Genomic DNA, 26,785 nt, shown 5'->3' on the forward strand with positions numbered 1-26,785 from the left:
CTGTATGACCTGCAAGCAAATGAGGATTTTCTTCTTCCCACACAGAATGATTGTCTGCGCCCTGAGCTTGCTCCAGGGCTCACTTGATGACTGGTTGCCAGCTCCTAGACTCCCAGAAGTAACTCTTGTACAGATATCATGTGGTTGGAATTTGTGTTTATTTTTAAAAATCAATGTGGAAATGACTTCGTTCTAAGTAAATTGTTTTTACTACTCATAATTAATGAAAAAAATTACATTTAATTTTGAATCATATGCAATTTTCTTTTTATGTACTCCTATTAAATATTCAGCCTTCATTTTTAGTATAAAAGTTAAAGCAGTCAAGCAGGAAAGGGAAGAATACGAAGTGGTACACTGCTTTCAAGTGAGGATGTATTTTTATGTACTAATGCATATTTTAAATGCCATAATTATATTTATAGAAAGCCCCAAAGGATAAGCTGAAGTAAACATTGGAATTTACTTGAAGCAACGTATAAGCATAAGCATCTCTAGGTACTTCATTAGCGTGTGTTCCAAGCAAAGTACCGATGATTCTAGCAAGGCAATACTACATTCATGACCTATACCTGTAATCCCCAAACTGAGGAAGCTGAGACAGAAGGATTGGTATGAGGCCAAGGCCTGCTTAAGCTCCAGAGCAAGCCGCTGTCTCAAAACAACAACAGAAGAACAATCTTCACAGGGACATGTTTAAGAATCTGCTGTAACATAAATGCAGGTATTCTGAAAAAATGTAAAGTTCTTACCAAATCAAATCACAAAAAATGGTTGGATGGTTTAAGACAAAAATTAAATCAAAGAAGAATGGTGTGAGTTTTTTATTCAGGGAAAATATTAAATTCTATCGAGTTTCACGACTTTTATTTTGCTGCGTTTAAATGGAAGAGCAGGCACTAAGAGACAGCATCACAGTCCTTCAGCATCAAGGAAAGGAGTGATGCTGAAGTCCTTACACAGTAGACGGGCCACTGCTTTAAAGAAAAGACTTGCTTGTAATCTGTTGTATACTGAAATGCCCAGTGGAGGCACTAAGAGTGGTGCATCCATAAACATGTGTGTTTATGCCTTTTTCTACTTTTTGACATTCACATTGACCAGAGAAGAAGGAAGGTAGGAGAAAATGCTTGTAGACACCCAGAAATATTATTCTTCCCAAGGAGAAGTAAGATTGTACAACTCCTTCCTTTGGTTGTAGTTGACTTACACCCAGAGGATAAGGACAGACACTTCTAACCTTCTCTCAGACCCCCAAGGTTCCTACATCACCTCTCTAACTAGTCTCTTTACTACCCCTTTCACATCTCCCCATTCCCAATCTCTCCTCCGTGGAGAACCCAATATAATCTTTTCAAAATCCAAATAATTTATTATTTCACACAGAGAATAAAATGAAATTATATAAAGTAGCCTGTCTTCCTCCTTGTAGGCAACCCTCCCATTCCCACATCTCCATCTCCAGCCACCACTGCATCCATTCCACATTCCAGTTCCACCTGAGGTGCAATGGGCCATCCCTTAAAGGTAATGGCGCCATCTTGTGGCTATACAAAAAAAAAAAAAAAAAAAAAAAAAAAAAAAAAAAAAAAAAAAAAAAAAAAAAAAAAAACCTTCCTAAATGGCTTGGTCTAAGTAGCTGATGAAACAAACTGCCAATCAGCCAACTTGGAGCTGCTTTCCTCTGGTCTTGTGTGGATTATTAACTCCTTACTGTACAAACCAGAGGCCTTAATGGTAGGATCCTGGTTTGGCTTCTAGGAGCCTGCTGCTCAGAGCATGTCGGAGAAACCCAATGGCCAACTCAGAGAGAAATTCTAAAATCACGGGAAACAAGGCAGTCCAGGGTAGAATTTTGGAGATTTGTGGAGTGAACACAAGACAATCCAGAGCTACATATCTTTGATTCACAGAGTCAAAGTCTAAGAGAGTCATGAACAGATACAGATACCTGATACATGTTTGTTAAAAGAATAAATGAGAATTTGCTCTAACTTGGGCATAGAATCAGTGAGAGATGTCAGGGTAATGCATGAGATTCCATGAAAAGCATCAACCAGACCCATATATGCATAGGGCTCTGCATGCCACATTCCAGAAGATGTAACCACATCTCAGAAGAAGAATTTATCAATGGATATTAGAGAACTCAAGCTACAGACACCTCTTGTGAGTTTTGACTCCAGTGAGATTAAATTCAACACTAATTTTATTAGGTAGGGGTCTTCAAAGGAATCAGGCCAATGAAATTTACATATTACGAAATATATGATAAAGGGTAGGTAGTCCAAAAATTGTCATGTGCACACAAGGAACTTGATAAGTACATAGTCAAAAGCTGGATCCCTTCAGAAGTTCTAATTAGGAGCTAAAAGTTTGGACTCTCCTTTGGAGAGTCTGTAGCACTAAGTTGTTCCGTCCACAATGGACAGCTAAAGAAGCTGGACTCTGTTGTCAGCAGGGGACGGCTGTAGGTGACAGACATACTTTATCAGAGGGATAAAGGCAGGCGTGGGTGCACTGGTTTTGACAGAAACTTCTTTACATCCCAGTCCACCACTGCAGGGTGCCATTCACATTGAGGACAGGACTTCCTCAGTCAGTACATTCTCTCTGCTAACATCATCGCAGATATGCCCAAAGCAATAGGTCATTCTAAATCAGATCAAATTGACCATCATGGCCAATTTTACGGTGTGCTCCATGCTTATCTCCCAAAGGGATAAGTAGTTATATGTTGGCAGATTAAGACAAATCTTTTAAATGGTGTGTAGAAAAAGTAAAGGATACAATGAATGAAAATGAAATCATGACCCAACTGGTGTTATGAGTAAAAAGGACGGTCCATGACATGCAGCTGAGACATGCTTTATACAACATCTCACTCTTAAAAAGCATAACATAAAACAAGAAACTAAAAGAAAACTAATAAACCTGAGAAAGGAATGTGTGTGTTATGTCATGATAGCATCTCAGAGCCAGATTTAAACTACTTTAAAAGAGAAAAATATCCATACAGGAAGCATGGGCATGTTTTCAAGACAGGCATATCAAACCATATCTACTTCAAGAAGGTAGGAGAACCTTTCAAATCATATTTTAAAAAGCAAAGTATATGAGTAAGTACCTTACAAAAAGTCTTCCATGAGGAAATATGCAAAGGTATCAATATGTACCTATGTTGTTAGCGAGGCTACAAGGATACACATGGATCAGCATTAAAAGGACTAAGTGCTATGAGATGGTGAACTAAGCAGGAAAAGTTGGGCAGTCATTGGAGAAGTGTACTGCTTTCTCATAAGTTACACATATCCACAGTACCCCTTCTATAGCATCAGATGGGGAAAGCCACATTCTCTCCTTCCATGACACTCCCAGAGTTTCACCGATAAGTTGAGAGGAATAGTGGTGAGGACTGAACCGTAGTCATAGACACAGGTAACAATGGAGAATCTCTCCAAAAGTCCATGAACTAAATGCTTTTCTCCCCCTATGATGCTTTTGAAACTTGCTGAACCCTTTGAGGTAGAGGGAGGTAGGATTGGGTTGAGTTAGTGAGTAGATACCCTTGGGGAGAATATTGGGAATGGCTGCATCCTGTTTGTCTATTTGTTTCCTGTCTTCTTCCTCCGCATGTGCTCTGTGTCATGTTGTGCTGACTCAGGCACAAAAACCAAAACAGCCAAGAACCAAAAACAGAGGCTTCTGAACCCATGTACCAGACTGAACTTACTGTGTATGTTATCGTTATGTATATATTGTTATTATTAGAATTCTTTTACATTGATCATCTCAGGTATTTTAGACATGACAACTAAAAGCTAACTTGAGAGGTTGTCAGAAGAAATCAGTTCATCTACTAAACCCTTTATAAGTACAAAAAAACAAATTGTAATGGTTATGTACCAGCAACTAGGAAAAAAAAAAGGTAAAGGTGCCACTTGCAGTATAATAACATATAAGAATAAACAATTTTCCTTAATTAGATCAACCAAGAACCAACTCAAGCAAATAAGCAACTACAATAAGCAACTTGAAAAATATGAGCCTTTGCTGTGTCCCGGCACAGAAGGCACTTGGGACCATGGATGGGGGAGTCAGAGGAGGAGGTAGGGGGCTGAGATACTTTATCTGCCTAACCTAAACCTCAACTAGATATCCTGAATGAACGTAAAGATTGGCTCGGTCTATTTTCGGTTGCTGCTATAGGCTACCACAGACTAGGTGATTTATAATGATGGAAAATGTATTTCACACAATTTTGATGTCAGATAATCCAAAATCAACATAGTGTGAGAGGCTTGTACAGCATCGTTATGGGGCACAAGTGTATTGCCTGGCCAAGGGCAATGTAAGGAGGGGGGCAGAACAAGAAGGAGAAAGATGCTGCTGCTGTGAGACTCACTACTGGGTAGGGTTATCTCATGAGGGGATAGCTCTCACAGCTGAGCACATCTTGAAGACTCCCCTCACAGGAGAAAAGAAATTTGGACATAAGTTTTCAAAGAAATATTCTAATAGTAGCATCCCTGGGTTTTATCCGTGGACATGAACTCACCCCCAATTTAGCTTAGTGTCTAAGTAGATGACTCAAACTAGAGTAAGGCTCCAGCAAAAATAAGGCTGTACCCCTTCCCAGAGTAAAAGCTATTTGCCTCTGTTCTATGTCCTATATTTGTCCTTATAGCTCCTCTCAGTTATCTAGCTGTCAACAGTCTGACTAAACAGAGAGAGTAGTGGAATCTCCTGTGACTCAAAGGATGACACTGTCACAGAGGGGATTAAGAATGGCTGTGTTAGGATAGTGTAATCTGCAGTAGAAAGGACAGGGGATATGGACAGAAAAGGGCAGAGACTGGCTGCACTGAGAAGGATCCAAAGATGATGGGAAGGAAAGGCAAGGAAGAGATGCAGGATGCCTTCAAAGAATTGCCGGTAATAAGCAGCAGTTGGAGTACCATCTCCATATTACCACCAAAGCAACCTATGGCTTCCTTTGTTAGAGACTGTGTAAGTCTGTACTAGAAACTCCAAGTATACCAATAAGCCAATAGGAATAAAGGTAAAAATTATATTTCTGTATGCAGCATAGTCATAGTCATAGGTAAAACAGTAAATGGCTCATCTAATCCCAAAAATTATTCATCAAAGGCTCAGTCTCTGCTCATATAGGCCAAAATTATGATCATTATTATTGTTGTTGTTGTTTGCATGCAAAAATATGTTATATATCAGGCTTTCCCATTTTCTTACCCTTTTTTATCATTCCCCTCTGTTCACTTATGCTTTAATGCCATATATGGATACATAATTCTGTAACTATATAAAATACAGTAAATGCAAATGAAGGGAAAATATGTCTATGACTGATTTAATTTGCATACATATTCTAGTAAATGATATAACTTTATTTTTCATGGTTGAAAAATCTATGTATACATATGCATATATAGATACATAGAGAGAGAGATTTTAATCTAATTACAATATTTTACCCTTTCATTTCCTCCCTCCAAAACCTACCATAGACTGCTCCCTACTTTTCTCAAATTCATGTCCTCTTTTTATTTCATTAATTGTTATTGCACATATATGGATATAAATATATATATATAATTGTAAATAAAACCATATATGTATATATATATATATATGTATATATATATATTTTTTTTCCTTTATATAGCCTGCTTAGCCCATATATTACTTGCATGTATGTTTTCAGGGCTGATCTTTAAACACCTATCAACAATTGGTGTGTTCTTCCCTGGGGAGGATCACATCTTCTGTGCTCAGCTTTATGAAGTTATCTGTAGAATTTTGTGTAGGGTTGAAACCTTGTGGGCTTTTTCCCAACTTAGTTTGACATGCCCACTAGTGTTGGCATATTTCAGGTCACATTTAGGCAATCATGCTACTGAGACTTCATGGGTACAGCTCCTGATGTCACTACGAGACACGATCTCACAGAGAATTCTCTGATCCTCTGACTCTTAGTATCTATTTGGCCCCTCTATTGTTCTTCAACCCTTAGATATGCAGGCATTTTTATAGATTTATCCATTAGGACTCAGCCCCACAATTTCCATTTTGATTGGTTTTCTGTAGTGGTCTCCTTTGTTGCAAAGAGAAGTTTCTTCATGAGTGGTATGGGTTATGCTGTTTTAGTAAATTAGAGGTTGTAGATTGTCTTCTAAAAACTATGACTTCTCTAGCACTGAGGATTTAGTTAGATTTCCAGTACCATCCATGATATTCCTCTTGTTAAGTAGGCCTTAAGTCCACTACTGCACTCATAAGGTTATTATGCCATGCTGGCCAATAATATGGTCCATAGGTGTCATAGCTGAACAGGACTGTAGACCACCTCCTTTCTTTGAAAGTGTTGATGGTGCCCTTTGGTACCATGAAAGATAGTTCTCAGGGAAGGCCTGGCTTAGGGGTCTCTAACTCTTGTTTCTGAAGTACATGGTGTCTTTAGTGATAGGGACTTACTTTCTACATATCAGAGGTAACTAAAGGCAGCAGCAATTGGCTGTCTAAGGACTCCCCTATCTGACAACTAAAAGGAGTGATTTTCATGTATGGTATTGGGGTTTCTGTTAGGTAGTCTGGCTCTTGGAGGGAGCATAACCAGCCTAGATGAGAAAAGTTCATTAAAACTATATATGTAGCTCTGTAGGCCTTAGCGCCATCTTCCTTGAAACTTCTGTACCATGAGAGCAATGTCATGGAAGGGAATGTGCAGGCTGAAGAGCAAGAGAAGAAAGATGAAGCAGAGTAAATTAGTTATGTACCCATGGATCCTGCAGGAGCAGAAGTAAGGGATACTGAAGGCCCAGGTGCTGGTACAATTGTGGAATGTACGCTGCTGTCAGTAAGAATTCTCAGTGGACCTGGAATATCATCTTGCCCAGATCACCTGGGAAACTGACTGCCTTCTTTACAACCAAAAACAGTCCCACCGGTCTTCTGCCCTGGACTTTTGGCATTCTGGAATAGTCCTGTTTTCAACTGTGACCGAGTGAAACTCATGTACAGTAAATCATGTTTCTTGCTCTCTCAGCTGAAAAAAAAAAAGTCTATATATTTATACATAGAATGACATGTGTTTTAGGAGCTTTGTTTATTTTTAAAATAAATAGTTAATAGTACAATTTCCTTATAGTGTTTTCACTCATCAATATTTCTATTTTATCTTCTCTCTTTTTTTCTGTATTTGCCTCTCTCCCCAGTCTGTAAATAGCTCCTCCTTTTCTATTTATCCTAAGAGATCACTTATATCCTGATAATTTTCTTTTTTACCGCTCTTAATCATCTTAATGATCAGATCACTTATGCCCTGGTATTTCTCTCGATTGCTCATTACATCCCATGCAAGCAATGGTTGCATATAACTTTTCAGGCTATATATTCGCATCTGAAGATTTGAAGCTAGGAGTCTCCAATGAGAGAGAACATGCAACATCTGTCTTTCTGGATCTGGGTTATCTCACTCAATATGATCTTTTTCTAGTTTCATCTGTTTACATTAGAAGGTTATGATTTCATCTCTCCTTTCAGATGACTAGTATTCCATAGTGATGTACAACTTTTTCACTATGAATTAATTGGTTGTGGGACATTTAGGCTGTTTTTATTTCATAGCTATTGTGAATAGAGAGGCAATGAATATGACTGAGCATTTTTTGGAGTAGTAAATCAAGTTCTTTGGGCATATAACAAAGAGTAGTATAGCTGGGTAATATGGAAGATTTTTGAGGATTCTCCACACTGATTTCCACGGGGCTGAATGAATAAGCAACAGTGTTTAAGGTTTCAGTTTTGGTTCTTTAATTTATTTGAAGTTAGTTTTTGTGCAAGGTGATAAATTCCAATCAAATTTCATTCATTCATACAGGTCTAATTGCATTCTTCTGCATCCAGTTTCCCCAGCATCACTTTTCCCATTTGATGAAGATTTTTTTTTTACCCCCAGGGTATGTTCTTGATGTCTTTGTCAAATATTAAGTGACTGAAGTTATGTGTGCTGATGTTTGAGTCTTCAATTTTGTTTCAGTTGGTCTACATGTTTGTTTGGGTGTCAATACCATATCAATTTTATTACTAAGACTCTGCAACCTGTCTTAAGGTCTAGACATCTAATCCACAACACAGTGTTGGTTTTGTTCACATTGTTTTGGAAATCTGGGATCTTTTGCAATTCCACATGAGTTATAGGATATTTATTTCTACTTCTGCAAAGAATGGAATTAGGATTTTGATTGTAATTGCATTGAATCTGTAAATAGCTTCCTGTGAAATGCTTATTTTTACAATGCTAATTCTACCAATCCATGAGCACGGGATGCCTTTCCAATGTCTACTGTCTTTCATGCTTTCTTCAGAGGTTTCAAGTTTTCATTGTAGAGGTGCTTCACTTCCTTGATTAGATTTATTCCTAGATATTTTATTTTCTTTGAGACCTTTATGAATGGAAATGTGCCAATGGCATCCTCATCTGTAGGTTTGTTGTTAGTGTACAAATAGCTAATGATTTGTTCCAAGTTGATTTTTAATCCTGTTATTCTGTTGTATGTATCATTTCTAAGGTTTGGGAGAGTTACTTCTGTTTCTGTTTTTGTGAATGGTTTAAGAAGAACTTAGATCTTCTTTAAATATTTGGTAGAATTCTGCCCTGAATTCTTTTTTTGTTTTTTAAGCTGGAAGGCTTTTTATAACCATTTTAATTTCCTCATTTGTTATGGGTCTGTTTAGGTTTTTGATTTCTTGGTTTAATTTTGGTAGTTCAGTTAAATTTAGAAATTCAGGTTTTCAAGCCTCATGAAGCACAGGTTTTAAAAATATTCTCTGATAATATGCAGAATTTTGTGCAGGTTGTAATGATTCCCTTTTTATCTTTGATTCTGTTCATTTGAGTCCTTTCTTTATTTCTTCTGATAGTTTGGGCCAAGAGTCTGTCCAGGGCCTTTCTTGATCAGAAAGCTATATTTTAATATTGGAACAAATACTTCCATGCAAAGATAGACTCTTGCTTTTTTCTGTTTTGTGAGTGGCAGCCAGCACTTATACTGTATCAATTTCATTAGAAGTGAATTGCTCGTCAAAGAAATTCAATGTATTTTTTATTCTTTTAAAAATTTTATTTTGACAATATTCATCCTAACCCATCCAACTTATTATTATTATTTTCAAAAGAAACCAAAACCCCTACACCAAACCAAACAAATAAAAAAGCACACAAAAATCATGAAGTCTGTTGGTGAACCACTCTGGATCAGGTGCTAGATAAATCTATCATACCCCTTCCCATAAGGCTCAGGGATCTCTGAGTGTAAGGGCCAGAGATTGTTAAAATCCCAAGGAAACAAGGGTTTTCAGATACAACAGTGCTGATGCATACATGAACTCATAGAGACTGTGCCAGAACACACAAGACCTGAACAAACTTGCAAGGTTCCATGATTCGCCAAAGAATGATACCCTGGACTCAAATAGTACGTAAACACACAGAGTGTTTTATTCTTCAGAAGTCAAGCATCCTGAGGTCTTCCATTCCAAGATGGAGATGCCCAAGTCAGCTTGCAGGCCCAATTTAAGCACATTACGAAAATTCTGGGGAAGGGTATGTGACCTCTGTTGTTGGCTTCATGTCTTGGGATGTTCTAGAGCCATTACTGGGGAAGTCTGAAAACTGTTGCTGAGGAAATCTGGAAACTGCTGCTGACGTATTGTCTTTGCCTCATGTCATGTTGGGGGTGGGGGCAGCTTCTGAGGCCTAGACTTGCCTAGACTTGCCCAGTTATTGGAAACAGAGATTTTGGCCTAGTCTTCTTAATTTGAAGCCTGTCATAGTGTCAGCCTGTCTCAAATTTAAGCCAGGAAAAAAAACAAACAAAAAAAAAAAAACCAAAAAACAAAAAACAACAAAACAAAACAAAACAAAACAAAAAAACAAAAACAAACAAACAAAAAAAACAAACAACAAAAACAAACAAACAAACAAAAAAAAACCCTTCAACTCTGGAGAAAGACAAGGGGTCACAAAGTCTGAAGGCTAATCAAGACACTATTTGCTATTGATACTTTCTGGGAGAGGAACATTCATTTTCTTAGTAATTTACTCCCAAGATGTTTTCTTAGCAAGACATAAACAAATAAATAAACAAATAAATAAATAGAAAAAGAAACACAAAGTATCAAAAAAAAAAGTTTTCTCATCACTCAGAAGATTAAGAAAGTTTCAGATTCTCTGGAGAAAATGGGAAAGAGTCAGGAGCTATTGAAGAACAGTAGCTGTATTAGTAACTGAGTCCTTTTGAGGACCTTTCTTTCCTAATCACTGCTGGTTACTCCACATTCCAAAGACTATACAGGTTCCAAGAAAAGTAGGAAGCAGCATGTTTATTAATGAACCTTACTTCCTTAGTACTATATTTTTTTATTTGGCTGGAAGGGGTGAGGAATAAAACCAGGGCTTCCGGCAAGAAGGCAAAGCACTCTACTATAGACCTACCTGGCTTTGAGTTTGGGGAGGAGGTTGGGTGTGGCAGACACTGGAGTTCCAGGCACTCTGAATCTCTATACAATGAGTTAGTTATCCAGAGACACAAGTACAGTTACAGGACAGGAGATCGTTTTTCAAAGGATAAATACAGGTGTGTTAAATGTGACCCGAGGCCTGGTTTCATCAGAGCAAATCAGCAGGGGCTTATGTGACCTTTCATGGGTCACACACAGTTTCCACCTTTCACTAGCTCAGAGGATACCAAGCATGCTCCCTTGATTCAATTAAACCCAGGTAAACTAAGGTTCCCAGCTTTCCATTGTGGCTTCATTTCATGTTTTAAGGGACAATCATTCCACCTGTTCTCAGATCTGCCTGGCTGTAGTTGAAGCTCCAAGTTCTTGTTTATTTAAGAGGAAATTCTCTATACTGGCACAGTGGCTCATGCCTTTAAGATCATCTTGGGAGGCCAAGGAAGATAGACTTTTGTAAATTGGAGGCCAGTCTGGTTCACAGAGCAAGTTCCAGGGCAGTCAAGGCTATTACACAGAAAATTTAAAAAAAAAAAAAAAAGTTCTGTTCTGTAGCCCACACTGGCCTTGAACACTGGCCTTGAACTTGATCCTGCCTCAGCATCCAAACCAAGTGCTGAGACCTTAAAGCAGTGTTGTGATGGGTGGGGCTAACTTTTACGCATGATCCTATTGTACAAATATTCCTTTTTGCTTCAATTTTCTAGATTTATATTTTGGGTTTTTTTGCAAGAGATATTTTTATTTTCTGAAAGACATGTCTTCTTATAGCAGGTAGTCTTTTCAAAGTTTATAATTTAAGATGGGAAAAGTGGCTCATCCCTGTTAATCTCAGCACTTGGGAGGCTGAGGTGTAAGAAATATTAAATATGAATCTCTTCTATCAAATACTATATAACATTTGTGTTTAGGACAAGGAATTCAATTCTTTTCAATCTCCACATTTTAAGACTTTTATGCAAATGAGTTATACAAATGAGGCCAGCCTGGGCTACAAAATGAGACCTTTCTCCAAAGATAAAGCGAACAAGTTCATAGCCTGTCAATCCTGTTAAAGTTACATATGCATTTGAATGCTACAAAAGTTAACTCATTATTTCAGTACACTGAATCATAAATCTTTTGAATTTTGCTTAGTTGATAAACCAATTCCTACAAGATTTTTTCTTGTATGAAAGGCGGTCAGAACATTTTGGCTTTGTTCTAATGAGAAAGCTGCTATAGACACATGTGAGCAGATCTTGGGTGTTAAATTTCTGTAGGTGGCTTAAAGGAAAGAGAGAAATCAGGGAGAGGCTTATCTGACCTTAGGCAGGACTTGGTTTGTGGAAGAGCATATAGTAAGAATGCATAATCTCAGATCTCTCACCCATATGAATGGATGAGCTATATATGTCTCATATCCTACAGTCAGATGAGAGAATTTCCAGCCATGTGCAGGTGAGTGTAAATCTTTATGTCTATGATAAAGGCCAAAGAGCTTAGGTCTAGGTTGTATGATGTCTGTGTTTATATTTCCACAAATTTGCCAAAGACATTTCTAGTATCAACTTGTATTACCTTTATCAACACATTGTTTACCAAGTCTCTGAGCATCCATTGCATTTGATGTTTGATAATTAGTTGACTATTTTGATGGGTCACAGTATTTCATGGGCATTCTACTTGTGCCATTAAAAGCCAATTGTCTTTACACTGCTTACAGTATGTATCCTGTTCAGGAAAATGTCTCACATTTCCTGTATTGTAACTAGAGTTTGGACATTTTTGCTATTGGGTTTGATAGTCTTCCATCCAAATGCAAATCACCAGGACATCTGTATTTTGAAACAGTTTCTTCTACTCAGTAGCCTGTCTCTTATCTCTTGGTAGACTAATCTACCAACCTTTCCATTAGGTACTGTGCCTTTCTTGGGTCATGTTCAGAAAGTCATTGTGTCTAAATGGTTCTTTGCTAAGTTTTCTAAGGGTTCATAATCACTATTTATGAAAGGGTCTCATTTGAATGTATAATATCTCACACAGGCTCATGTGTTGCTAGCTATCAGCTTCTGAGCAATGAAGTGTATCAAAGCCTCTGCCTTCACAAACGGATTAACTTATTGGGGGATTCCAAATCTGAATTTCCCAAGTTTTCCATGTCCATTGACATGGAAAATATTTGTAATTTGTGCTGGTTGGGTAGAGTGCTCTGTAAAAAGTCAGTTACATCACTGTTTAGAAGTGTTTCCTCCTTGACCTGCTCATTCCTGCAAGGAAATCAGAGGTGGTTGTACGTTGTCTCTGCTTTAAGTTTTAGTCTTTGTGTATTGCATGCTTAAGAGTAGGTGTGCACACACACAGGATTACTGTGTGTGCATGAGGATACCTTGCTTTCATTGTATCTCTATCATTTTTATCATTGTAAATTCTCTCTGCTCTGAGATATACTTAGTGTGACAGTAATTCTGGCTAGCTTTTCGTTGGTATATGTATAATAGTATACATCACATTATTTAAATCTATTTGTGTCTTCATATTTAAAGTTAGCATCCTGGGCTTGGGCATTGAGATACATAAAAGATATGCCAATCATATGAGAAACTCTGGATTCAAACCCCAGCACTTTGATAAATGGATATGTGCCTACATTCACACATTTTAAAATATGTAAAGTTAACTTGCTGCATGGTTAGGGTCATTGTTATTTTATCTTATTTTCATATTAGGGCATTTATATGTAATATAAGTATTGATATGTCTGAATATAGTTTTACCTAATTTTCATATGTGTATAGGCATTTTAGTAATTGTGGAGTGGTGGGTTGTGAGAGGCAGCTGGGCGCCTGGTCAAACGCAGGCCGCGAACCCCAGACCCTAATGGGACAGAAGCCATTCAGCATTGCTCCTGACTCCTTTCACTCACCTTCAGCCCTTCACAGCCCCTCCCACAGAGAGGCCTATAGCCATCAGTCACATAGGAACAGTGCCTCAGACTCTCCCACATGTAGATGAGGTATCTCTAAGTTCTCATACCAAGCCAACAGGGGTTATCTGCTGCCAGACCCTAACCCACCCCTAAACTGTAAATAAAGGCCCTATTCAGGAGAAGTAAAGGTGTGTGAGAATCATCCCGTTGTCCTAGAGTTTCTGTCACAAGATCTGTAACACTTGGGAAGAGATCTGCTCTCCTGAAGTGCCTTCAGGCCTTCAGGACCCTCCCCTCCTTGCCAGCTAGCCAGTAAGCACTTCACTGGCCCAGCCCAGCCCAGCTCAGCACAGAGGGACAGGTGCAGCACCTGGGAGTGACTGGGCAGCGATAGCATGAGCAGAGGCAGCAGTGGAGGCGATCTCCCTTCCCTGCTTGCACTCTGTCCCCTTGGCCCAGACCCCCTGCACCAGTCCAGGCAGGAGATCATTGTGGGACACCCTCTGGAACAGGGACCCACAAGTAATTGTCATATATATATGACATGTATTTATATGTTGACTTTTTACCTTTTGTTTAGAATAACAATTTTGTCTGTTCAAATGAAATACAGACCTTTTGTCATTCCATTTAATTTAATTATTTGTAGCATATAAGCCTTACATACTTTGCACATTATATGATACCACTTAATCTAGTTCTTATTTAATTTTAGGAAACATGTTTTCTTTTACTACATTATTTATTTCCCAGTTCCCCTTATACCCTGGTGGTCCCTAATACTGTGTTGTCCCAGTACCAGCTACATCCCATTTCCTGTTCTCCCAGGTTGTCACCTCTGTCGTGGTCCTCCAGCTTATTCAATTAGTCTTTGCCCATTTACATTTCATTTGTCTCTTCCAAAAGTATTCTCTTTTTTCCCCAATGGTGCTGGAGATTGAACCACAGGATTTACATATTCTATGCACCTGTTCAGATGCTGAGCCACATCCCCAGTTGAAAGCTTTGTAGGAAGGGTTCATTTGGTTGACTTCCTGTTGTTTTGTGGTTGTAGTGTTTGAACCCAGGACCATAAGTATTCAGGAGGATTATTCCACATCTTCAACCTCAACATGCTTTCTTAAAACAGTTGCATAGATCATGACTAACACTTCACTAGATTGTTTTTGTTTTTTAATTTTTGTTATCTTTTCCATGCTACTAATATTTTGATTCTTCAGTGTTTATTTTGCGTGTTTCATTTTCTTTTTTGTTTGTTTGTTTGTTTGTTTTTTCTTCATCTTTCGTTTTTTTTTTTTTTTGTTCTATCTTTTCTAGTAATTTCACCTCAGGGAGAAAATGTTGTCTGTGTCTTCTCATTTCTTGGGTATTTAGTAGCTTTGAAAGCCAAGGACCTGGCTACAGGTGGTGTCCTTCCCTACCATACATCGATGACTCATCGTCATTCATGGCCTTATTTTTCCTACAGAGCAGGAAATTTATGCCATTTATGAAACCAGGTGAGCCTAAAAGACCTCATTTCATTATTAAAAGCTTTCATTTTTTATTGATGCCACAAGTGTTGCTTGTGACTCTTAGAGCATCAGTGGATAGAATAAGATGGCCTTATTTTTCCTACACATCTCAGTGTTGGCTTTTTCACAGCTTACATTTCAATTAAAATGTTTCGTTTATGATGCATTTCTCAGGTCCTATTTAACATGACTTCTCACAAGGAACCTTTGATTATCTTGTTTTGTTTCATTTTTATCCATAGACCTACCCAAATTTGGAAGCATTTCTTTGTTCCCTTTCTCTTCTCTTCTGTAGAATTTGGTCATGTGATCAGTGTCCTCTTAGCTACTGCTAGAGCAGCAACCCCAGCTTGAGCTAACTTAGTGCTATATTGATGTAAGTTGATGGACATACATAGTTCCTTTAAATGGTTTTTCTCAGATTTTCCAAAAGCCAGTAGGAGTACTTCAGCAAGTAGATCCAAAGTGATACATATCTGTTAGAGGAATTTTAGGCCTTAACATTTAAAGCCTTACATTATGTCTCTCTTTGTATTTTTTTTTTTCAGGAATGCAGTCAAGGAGCATGGAAAACTTTATGCCATTTATGAAACCAGGTGAGCCTAAGAGACCTCACTTCATTATTAAAAGCTTTCATTTTTTTTATTAATGCCACAAGTGTTGCTTGTTACTCTTAGAGCATCAGTGGTGCAGGAATCATTGCTTCCTCCCTCCCTCCTTTTCTTCTTCCTTCATCCTCATCTTACTCTTTTTCCCTTCTTTCCTTCTATTCTCCCTGTCTCCCTTTCTTGCCCTTTCTTTCTGCATATCCAGATTCTAAGCATTAGATATTTCTGGTATAAATAATGATCTATGGTTAAACACAACTTTTATTAAGTTATCAATAATATAATTCATTATTTAACATATTTTGTGAATACCATTTATCATATAAGAATCTTTGATCATTTATTGCATATATATATAATTTTATTTACTCATTCAAATGTTTTCTTATAACAACTTCTTAAAGGTAGAATTTTATGATAGAAGATGCAAATTTAAAACTTTCTTTTTCCAATAACAAGCTTGTACAAAAATCTGCAGTCCTAATTATGATGTCCAAGTTTCCTTGTATAAATCGCCTTTATAGCCACCTCATACAATGGGTAACAGAATATTAGTGGTACCTCATAGTTTCACTCAGTTCCACCCTAGATCTTGTTCTTTACTGTAAAAAGGTAGCTAATAGTCATCTATCTCAGGTTAGAATCTTGCTCACAATTCCTTGGAAGGACCAGAAGATTACTTTTAGACAGCCCACCATGTTGCAATTATTCAGAGGCCACAGCTGATGTGAATGGAGACAACAGCATGCCCCTTCATTTTAAGTGTCCTCCCCATCACTTCTGCTGGCCCACAACAAAGCAGAATGGCCAGCATCCCTGACAATCTGTTTTAGATTATCATTGCCCTACTGACTGTTTTTCTTTCCCTGAAAAAAAATCACAGTTTGACATGATGTGTTAGTCATTGTCAAAAGAAGCTACAGTGAGGCATCCAGAAAGAAACAGAGAGTAAATGTAGTCCTGAGATTTCCTCTTCCCACAGTGGTTTGGGTCAGTTCATATTTCATCCAGCTAGGTGACTGGCTCCTCCAGCAGGCAGTAGCCCAACCTGTATCTTACTTACATGTTCCCTGGTAGAAATGGGCTATTTCTGAGAACAAGGACACAGTACTGATAACATTGCTGTCCTGTAGGCATTAAAAATGTTGTATATTTATTTATTTGTTTGGTACTGGTGACAGAAGTACTCTTTCATTCATCTTCCAATATTATTTCCTTTTTTGAATAGATAATTCATTCTTTTTTCATTTGAATAGTCCTCCATTGGGTGGGTGCACCCACCCAATGAATTTGTTTATGGATGTGTGCTGGTGCTGAAATAAGTGATCTGTGCTCAAGTTTTGACAATTATGGATGAAGCTACTACTATAAATATTTTTGTACAGACATTATGTAGACATAATTTTTGAACTCAAGTGCTACTACAAATCATAACAGCTGGATTTAACACTTGGGGTGTTTAGTGTATTTTAAAAACTCAAAGTATCTTGTAGAATGGTTGCACCACTGTGACTCTGAAGCATTTAGAAGAGGGAACCCCTATAGATTTACATCCTAGGAGGTCAGTGACACTCTTCCTGTGTGGATCATCATCTCATAGTAGGAATACAGAAACTACAGAAACTTATAATTGGCCCCCTTTGTGTAGGTCTGTGTATTCTAGGCATACAGAGACTCATTATTGCTTTAATTGGACTTATTTTTTCCATACTCTTAAGCTTAAAGAGACTTTTTGGATATTTTTGGTAATAGTCTTTTATCAGACACATCTGGGTAATGACATGCTCTCTCTCTCTCTCTCTCTCTCTCTCTCTCTCTCTCTCTCTCTCTTTCTCTCTCATTTTTTCATACTCTTAAGCTTAAAGAGACTTTTTGGATACTTCTGGTAACAGTCTTTTATCAGGTGTGAGCTCTTATTTTCTTCCCTATGTCTTTATTCTTCCTCCAAAAAATCACACTGTGTTTTGAAAAATTCTGAGAACTTCATACAAGAATAAGCAACACTTACATAATTTTATTTCCTCATTTCCCCTCCTGTTTCTACCGTGTCTCTCGTGCCCTATTTAAAGCCATGACCTCTTCTATTTATTTTACATAAGCATATAAAATAAGATCAAACAGAAACATCGTATTGTCTCCAATTAGTGTTGCTCATATGTACCTGTGTTTAGTCCTTACCAATCCGTATTGAACATATCTCTTGATTCTCCCTCTCTTGGCAGCCATTGATTTCCTGTAGCTCTTCAACTTGGGGTGAGGTCTTGTGAAATTTTTCTACTATACATGCTGGCAGGTCAACTGCTAGTGTCATTAAGAATGTCTTGTTTGGACAGCCATGTTGTTGAGTGTCATGGCTGTAGCACACTTGTTTTGCAGCAGAAACCATGGACCTTGGGCTCTTCGAATCTTTCCGTTTGTTGTGGTATGAATAGTTATGTACCCCATAGACTCATGTATTCAAACACATAAAGAGTGGCTCATAGGGAGGTATAGTCTTGTTGAAGTTGGTGTGGTCTTGTTGGAGGAAGTGTGTCACTGTGTAGAGTGAGCTTTGAAGTCTCCTGTGCTCAGGCTATGCACAATTTGCCACATAGTACTTTTCTGCTGCCTATGGATCAAGATGTAGAACTTTCAGTTGCCCCAGCACCATGTCTGCCTGCATGCCACCATGCTTCTTGATAATAGTGAACTAAACCTCAGAAAGTGTAGACCAAATCCAATTAAATGGTTTTTAAATAAGAGTTGCTGTGGTCATGGAGTCTCTTCACAACAATGGAAATTCTAACACACCACCAAATCTTCTGCCATTTTCTCTTATTTTTAAGTATAGAAGTCGTATAAGTATATTGTTTAAGTATAGAAGTTTTTAAGTATAGACGTTACTTATTTTCTGCATTTTGGCCAGTTATGGATATCTTTTGTAGCCCACCAACCATGGCCTGCAATAAAAGGTTATTTGATGATAAATGATAAAAATGAAACAAAACAAGATAACCAAAGGTTCCTTGTGAGAAGTCATGTTAAATAGAACCTGACAAATGCATCATAAATGAAACATTTTAATTGAAATGTGAGCTGTGAAAAAGCCAACATTAAGATGTGTAGGAAAAATAAGCAAAAGAACGTACTACTTTTAAAGCCAGAACATACCAGGGATGCTTGATGACATTCTATGATAGCATACATTGATTGTTGTATATAAGGAATTGTATATTTTATGCCTGAATACTATCAAGATGATCAAAGAAAACTGATAGAATAAATGGCCTAATTGAAGCAATAACGCCATGAATGCCGATGAGTCGTCGACGTATGGTAGGGAAGGACACCACCTGTGGCCAGGTCCTTGGCTTTCAAAGCTACTAAATACCCAAGAAATGAGAAGAAATAGACATTTTCTCCCTGAGGTGAAATTACTAAAAAAGATGGAACAAGGACAAACATTATAATTCAGCTAAAATCTATACTTGTCTATGAAAATGGCAGGAGATTCTCTATAACCCCTCCAGGTTGAGACTGTTGGTTAGATTTAGTTATATGTGGGTTCTATCCTATCCACTTAGGCCTTCAATTGAATCAGACAGCTGTTGATTATCTGAAAATAAAAATTCTACTATTGCATCATTAGGGAAATATTGTCTCTCTCATTATTGTGGTTCATGCTCTTTACAGATAGATAGGGCAATGCTAAAAGCATTGATTATTTCTATAAGTCTTCTGGTGGAATAATTTGATATCTATTTGTAATATATCATCTTCAATTACATGTAATTGTATAGTTTAACTTCTTTCATATTTGTATTCCTTTGATATTCTTCTCTTGTCTTATTGCTCTAGCTTGTACTTCAACTGCTATAAAATGCATCAGGGATAATGGATAGCCCCAGCCCATTTTGATTTTACCAAGATTGTTCTTCATTTAGGAAGATGTTGGTTGTAGGATTATAATATATAGCATTTATTTTGTTGAGTTATCCTCCCTTTAGTTCATCCTATTAAGAATTTTTTTCATGAAAGCAAGTTGTATTTCTTAAAAGCCTTATCTGCATCTTTTGAAATTACCATGTGATTTTTATCTTCAAGTACATTTTCATGATTTATTACATTTGTTAACTTATGTATGTTGCAAAAGTTCTGCTTGGGCAAGTTAAAACCATCTGGTGGTGGATATCTTTTTGATATATGCTTATATTACATTTGGAAATATTTCATTGATAATTTTTACATCAATGACCACAAGAGACATAGAATTCTTTGTTTTTGTTGTGTGTTTACAAACCTTTAGTGTTGAAGTGGTACTGGCTTTGTAAGAACTTGGAAAATGGGGCTGGAGAGAAGGCTCAGCAGTTAAGAGCACTGACTGCTCTTCCAGAGGTCTTGAGTTCAATTCCCAGCAACCACATAGTGGCTCACAACCATCTGTAAGGGGATCAGATGCTCTCTTCTGGTGTATCTGAAAATAGTGTCAGTGTACATCATACATAAAATAAACAAACAAACAAATAAATCTTTAAAAAAAAAAAGAAGTTGGAAGATGTTCTGTTTAAGAAGAAGGATTGGTTGAAGTTTTTCTTTGCTGTGAAGCCATCTTGGCCTGGACTATTATTTTAAGAAGGCATCCCCTAGTCTCCAATTTCAATCTCTTTATTTATTATGTGTCTATTTAAGTTGTTGGCCCTTTTGGTATAATTTTGGTGGTTTATTTGTATTTCAAATTTCATCCATTTCTTTAATCTTTTTTAACTTAGGGAATTATAGAAGTATTCCCTAATGGTTTTCTGCATTTCTTTGGTGTGTTTTTATTTTGGAATATTTTCTAATTTGGTTTACTGTAGGTCTCCTCATTTTCTTTTGGTTCTAAGCACTTAACAAGTAGTTGGATAGGAGCTCATTTTGATGCTGTCAACATAAACAGTGTCCTGTACTTTTTCTGCTTCATGTTTCTCTTAATCTTCACCCTCCCAGGATCAACAATGAAAGCCCAATGTGTCCACAGAGATGTCTCCTACTTGTATGATCCTAACTGTCATCACTTCAGAGTAGTGAGAGTCTTGGTAGTTTTTGTTATTTAGGTTTAGACCCATTATTTCCCACCATGTGCTCAGCCTTTCTGCCCCATGGTCCATGCATGTTAGGAACTGGTAAATGAAATATGGTCAAATTTGTGAATTAATTTTTGTATGCTGCTCCATTTCTAAGGACCATGTCTTCTCAGATACTGACTATTTTGCAGTCTGGTCCTCAGCTTGTAGCTTATCAGTGCTATAAGATGTCAAAATATGTTTTCCAGCCTCTCTGTCCCTTAGCAGCTACTTCTGTTCTTCCTCTTCCCACTCTATGCTTGTCTCATCAGCAAGGCATCTTAGCACAGAACCTGAGATAAATACCAGAGTAAAAGTAATTTATCTGGGGAAGCCAGAGACAGTGGTATGACATGGGGAGTCAATACAGAGAATAGAAAGTAGGCCAATCACCATAGTAATGCCTGTAGCTGAATCATTCATATAAAAGCGAGCTGATACAAATGCACACCTCAGATTTATTGAGCTCAGTAGCTGTGGGATTTGAAGTATTTTCATACCAATTCTCAGAGCAAGCCTGGGAGTAAAACTTTTCTGGTGATCTTTCTTGCCCTCACTCTGGGTAGAACCTGTTCTCACTAACAGCTACTGGTTAAGGTCTCATATCCATCTATATTAGAGACTTGGATACACTGACTGGCTACTTAAATTTTCTTCAAACAAAACATAGACCTAAAAGTTGAAGAAGAGCAAGCCTACATGGAAGGTCACATACACCACAATGAGCCTGCTTCCTTTCCAGAACTTTAGCCCTAAATCCTGCCTATTTCAATACTCCACTGTACCCACAATACTACACATACTAGTTCTAAGCAGGAATATTGCTCCCCCTCCAGCTTATCAGCTATGGCTGATAAGCTATGATCTTAGCTATGATATGAAACTTAGCATATTATTCTTCGAAACTAAAAGGATTTTTGCTAAACTAAAAGGAATGACTTATGTGTCTGGACACTAAAATATCGTTTTATTGATTTGAAATTTAGATCACTGTTAATTAGTTCTAATTAAATTTAGCAATTTTTTGAGAGGTATGGATTTTTTAAAAACTCATAGGCTGTTTAGTGTGTGCTCTTTTTTAGTAATAAGGATTTCCCAGTTTCATTTTTAATTTTTTTTATTTTCATTTTTATTTTCTTTCTAGAGAGGGGTTATTCTGTAGCTCTGGCTAGCCTGAAACTCACTATACAGCTCAGGTCTAGCTTGGAACTCATGGCTTCCGTCTCTCATGCACTGGAAGTCCAGGTCTGAGATGCTTACTGGCTGTAATACGTTTTTCAAATCTGTGATTATTAATGAGAAATTGAAGGAAAACTGCACCTCTTGCCCAGCAGATACTCACTGCGGGAGTTGCTTTGAAGGCAAGATGCAAAGTGCCAAGAGGATAATCTAGCCTGATCTACACTGTTTACTTATACCAGCAAACATTTGATGATCTTGGCTTTGATTCAATATAGCCCAAGGCAGAACTATATTGTTGGAAGATCCTGGTGTGCAGCTTGCTCTGAGTTCAGTTTCCCTCTTAGGCACCAACATTGCTGTCAGTTCTCACACATTTGCTGAAGCATCTGAGTGGCAGGTGTCCATGTTCATTTTTACCAAGAGTCCCCCAAATACTACACTTAGCTTTCCTGCTGCTTCTATCTGGGTTGCCTCTACTTGGTTGGTGGGAGCTCAGAATGTGCAGAGCAGGAGCATGAACTGAGGATATATAGCACATTTTTGAGACTGCCAGAGCCGATCTGCAGTGAAGAGGCATTCTTATGTTGAGTTCAGGGAACGGAGATGAAGGAAAGTGTAACTTGATGACCCAAGTATCACCAAGTATTTCTGCTGCGCATGCTAACAATAGCTTAAATCAGTCTATGTATAGTATTTTCCTTGTACAACACATTCATGTAGATGGGATTTCATTTTTAAGATCAGAAAAAGTTCTGATTCCCTCCCCTACAGTACTACTCTACTGAATTCTGTTGCAAAGAACAACCCCAAAGAAGGGAAAACAGCTAGCATCAGTGATCCAAATAGCACCACCAGCAGAAGAGACATCAACAGCAGCAATAAGGTAGAAATAACAACTGCTAAAGAGACCTCTAGCATGTGCAGGAGTTCTCTGGGACAAGTTGATCTAGCGTCCCTAAGGACAGAATACACTTCCAGAGGAACTTAACTAAGCAGAGTGGTTAATGAGCAGCTTTGAAGTGAAGTGGGTTATTTAGAGATGAGTGTTTCCAGTGAGCAGAGAAGACAGAGCCTTCCCTGTACTGGATTTCTCTGCCTTTGAAACCTCATGTAAGCAGTGTGTCTCAAATCTGCAGACTTGCATATCAGTTGTACAGCACCTAAGGGCATAAGTATGACAGGTCTATCTATTGAGATGCCATTCAATCTAATTACACTTATAGCAGAAATAAAACTCACAGAATTTAATCTGGCAATGGTTGTGCTAAATGAGTCAAAATCTAATATTGGCTCTTGCTGCTAATGTTAAGTTGAAAGAAAAAAAAAACCCCATGTAGGATATTTTACAAATTTTCGCACATATCCCCATAGTAACTTCATATTGATGCTGCACCATCCTGTGTTTCTTGTGTCATCTATGCCCAGCAGCAATAGTACCAATCCTTACATCCTGGAGGGTCACAGTAGTTATATTCCTATATCCTACATAGGCAGAATCCGATACACTGTCTCCTATAGAAGGATATAGGGCCAAAGTTTCTGGTGACTACCCATGTGGATGAAATACCTAGCAAAGCCCTCTGCCACCTCTGTTCAGTACAAAAGAGGGTATTGGGTAGCTCTAACTTAGCTTCATTATTGACACTTGATGATTAATGGTAACCTCCTGCAGTTTGACCTCTTTTAGACTCTGGGTGAGAAAGCCCATGGTCATGCCCGAACTGGATACTGAAGTCTTGAGACTGTGCTCTGTGCTTCGTTCATAGCTATGTGTGTCTGATACATCATGATACTACTCACAGACAGTGTTCCTTCTATGGGGAGTATGTGCTCCTTACACCCCATTGCACAGTATGCATGTCTATGATTTTTAGATTAGCTAAAAGAATCATGATTTTTTGACAATTTTTGCATCTTTTTTCCTTACTTCTTGCCCAACTATAAATTTTGGGTTAAAAGTTTTAAAATAAAAGTTCTCTGTAGACCACACATTTAAGGTGCATCAAGAATGTCTCAAAAAAAAAAAAAACAAAAAAAAAAAAAAACCACAGTACTTGGAAGTTTCTACCTTGTGTCTTTTCATGACATCATCAGATCTGTGTCCTCTCAGAAAGGAATGTGTGGTAGGAACACAGAGAAGCTGAGGCTCTGTTGAAAAGCCTGGGAGCCATCCCTCCACTAAAAGCTTTGATAGACACATAACTGTGATCACTGGAAGTCATGCAAACCCCATGATCCATGAGGCCACTGAACCTAAGGCCACTTTCAGATCAGAGGAAGAACAGCTGCATAATAGGGTAAAGTTGGATGGCAGGAACAGGAGACAGGAGGGGTTGGGATTATCAGAGTCTGCTACAGTGCCCTTGATTAAAACGCTTAATGAAAGGGTGTGACATAGATTGGTGAATCTTAAGAGCGTCTAAAAGGAAGGCATAATAAAGTTTCAGCGCCAGATCATCCAATGGGCAGGGACAGGGAGAAAAGCAGCTTAGGGCCAGGTAGCCCAGTGGGGAGATATAAGGAAAGCAGCAACCTTAAGGGTTTGAAAGTAAAAGATGGGAGTTGTGGGGCAGCTTATCAAACCCTGGAGTCAAGAGTTTCATAGTGTCAGCAGGCAAACAAGAAGCTTCAGAAACGTGTCTTGGGCTATATCTAAACTTCAGTCTGCCTTATGTTAAATAAAACTCTGTAATGGCCATGTAGTGGAAAACTTGAAGTAAGAATAAAGAGCAGAGGAGTTAACAAGGGAAAAGAGTATGTCGGTTATCACACAAGACCAAGAAGCATTGGCATTTGTAAGATTCCTGGTAGAGACAACAGGAAATTGTGCAGTAGTCAGTAGACTCTAGAACATGGGAGCTAAATTAACCCTGGAAGGAAATCACCTATCACTGTGAAAAAAAGAAAAACTTCAAAAACAATATTCCAAGGGACTAATCTTGGCCACTAAACCAGCTTGAATACATCAAAGTTACATCTCAATAATGTACAATTGGCAGGAGGTGTAGCCCAGAGGTAGGATGCATGCTTAGCCAGTATAGAGCTCTAGGTTCAAAGGAAAGAGGAGTTGGGGAAATATTCCAGTTAGTCAAGGGCTGCTGCGTAAGCATTAGGACTTCAGTTTGGGTCTGCAGCACCCATGTAATTTTTTTTTTTTTTAAGAAAAACTGCATGATTATGGTTAATGTAATCCTAGCTCAATGGAAACAGGACAGGTCCCTGGAGTTCAGTGGACAACCAGTCTACCCAATTTATGAGCTAAGTTCAGAAAGAGAGACACTTTTTCAAAGGATAAAGGAGAGAACAATTGAGAAAGATACCACTTATCTTCCACTGGTCTCTGAAGACACATGTAGTTGAGTGTCGAATAGAAGCGTGTGTGTGCCTGGGCACACACACACACATACACACACACACACTTTTAACAATATAAATAATATCCCTAAATAAATTATAAAGTTGATATTATAATAAATTTATATATATTTACCATATAAATATTATTACATTATACACTTGTATGTAATAAATTATAAACTTGGTATTTCTTCTCAAAATGAATGTAAATTCAACTCTATAGATTTACCAAGGATCTTTGTAATTTAGAGATAAGAAAACTGATATAAGGAAACACAGAATTAAGACAAGACATCTGGAGAGGCAGAAACAACAGGCACTTCTACCATGCTTCAGGTCCTGTCTCAGAGCTGAGATTGCTAAAACTTCATGAGCTGAGTGACTAGTTTTGACATTCTAAGAGCAAAGTGTCAGGAATACAGGGATACATGGCAAAGTGTCAGGGATAAATAGATACCCGTGTCTGTTTCCAAACCGACAGGGCACCTTGGACTTACTGATGACTGTTGCTGTGACAACTGGCTGAGAATAGGGAACAACACCACCACAGTGTCATCTCACAGCCACACAGAATTAGCACCAGGTAAACTAAATATGTAACAAAGAAAAATATACTATAAACCCTTAACACAACAGGAAGAGGAATAAATCTTGATAATAGTCATGGCAGAAGATGAATTCATCCAACTGGAAACACAATTGTCCACATTGAAAGAGATAAGACTGAGAAATTTGACTATCCCCCCAAAAATCACTCCTGGATGAAAAATGTAAAACTAGAAAATCCTCACAACCATTAGTAAGATAAATCAGTGAACCCGTAAAGATGCCCAAATATATATACAAGGATTCAAGTGCATAGAATCTCCTTTTGTGCAAAAATGGACAAAATAAAGGAACTTTGATCTATAAATTAAAAGAATCCCAGGCACTTGTAAGTACATTAAAGGTATCACATTTAATGTGGATAAAGACTGAATAGTAATATGTTGCTAGCTTGTAAAAGTAATAATTTTGATAATACCAAGCATGGAAATGAGGTAGAGACGGGAGAGCACAAGGCTGACACTCACTAGTAGGAAAGACCCCCTTAATAGTGGGTCACAGCAGGTGATAACAGGCGATGTAGGGCAGGTCAGAGATGCTTTGGATTGTAATCTGCAGATAGTAGCAAGTTTGAAAATGTATGCAGTCAGCGCTTCTATTCCTAGTCTAATTTTCACTTAGTAAGATTCATGTGTCAGGGACTTATTTCGGCAGTATTTAAAGGTGAAAATTAGAAATAAATATAACAAAACTCTTACACAACTTGATTGTGTAAGGAAATTAATAAATTAAAAGGAAATGCATAAATGTACAGAATGATAGGTGACAAAGGGGTTCGTGATGGCTCAGTTAGTTAAGGCTTGCTTTGAGAAATAAGGAAATGGCCACACAATTCATGTAAAAAACCAGTCTGTTCTCGAGTGCCAGTGGGAGGCAGAGACAAGCAGGTTCTTGGAGAGATAACCAGCAGTCTAGTGTTCTTCATGAGTTAGAATAAGAAGCCTTGTCTAAAACACATAAAACAAAATAAGAGAAATGTAAAAAGATGGA

The 26,785-nt window shown here is 37.9% G+C and overlaps 1 protein-coding gene across 1 annotated transcript in view; it reads left to right on the forward strand.

Moving 5' to 3' along the window:
• Positions 1-26,785, forward strand: part of Gabrb3 (gamma-aminobutyric acid type A receptor subunit beta3) — a 389,323-nt gene that overhangs the window by 107,053 nt on the left and 255,485 nt on the right. Inside the window, exon 2 of the mRNA XM_034495967.3 lies at positions 15,510-15,557. Coding sequence (XP_034351858.1) covers positions 15,510-15,557 — 48 coding nt within the window. The remainder of the gene's footprint in view (positions 1-15,509; positions 15,558-26,785) is intronic.

The sequence above is a fragment of the Arvicanthis niloticus genome, chromosome 1, assembly GCF_011762505.2.
Source record: "Arvicanthis niloticus isolate mArvNil1 chromosome 1, mArvNil1.pat.X, whole genome shotgun sequence".
Classification (NCBI taxonomy): domain Eukaryota; kingdom Metazoa; phylum Chordata; class Mammalia; order Rodentia; family Muridae; genus Arvicanthis; species Arvicanthis niloticus.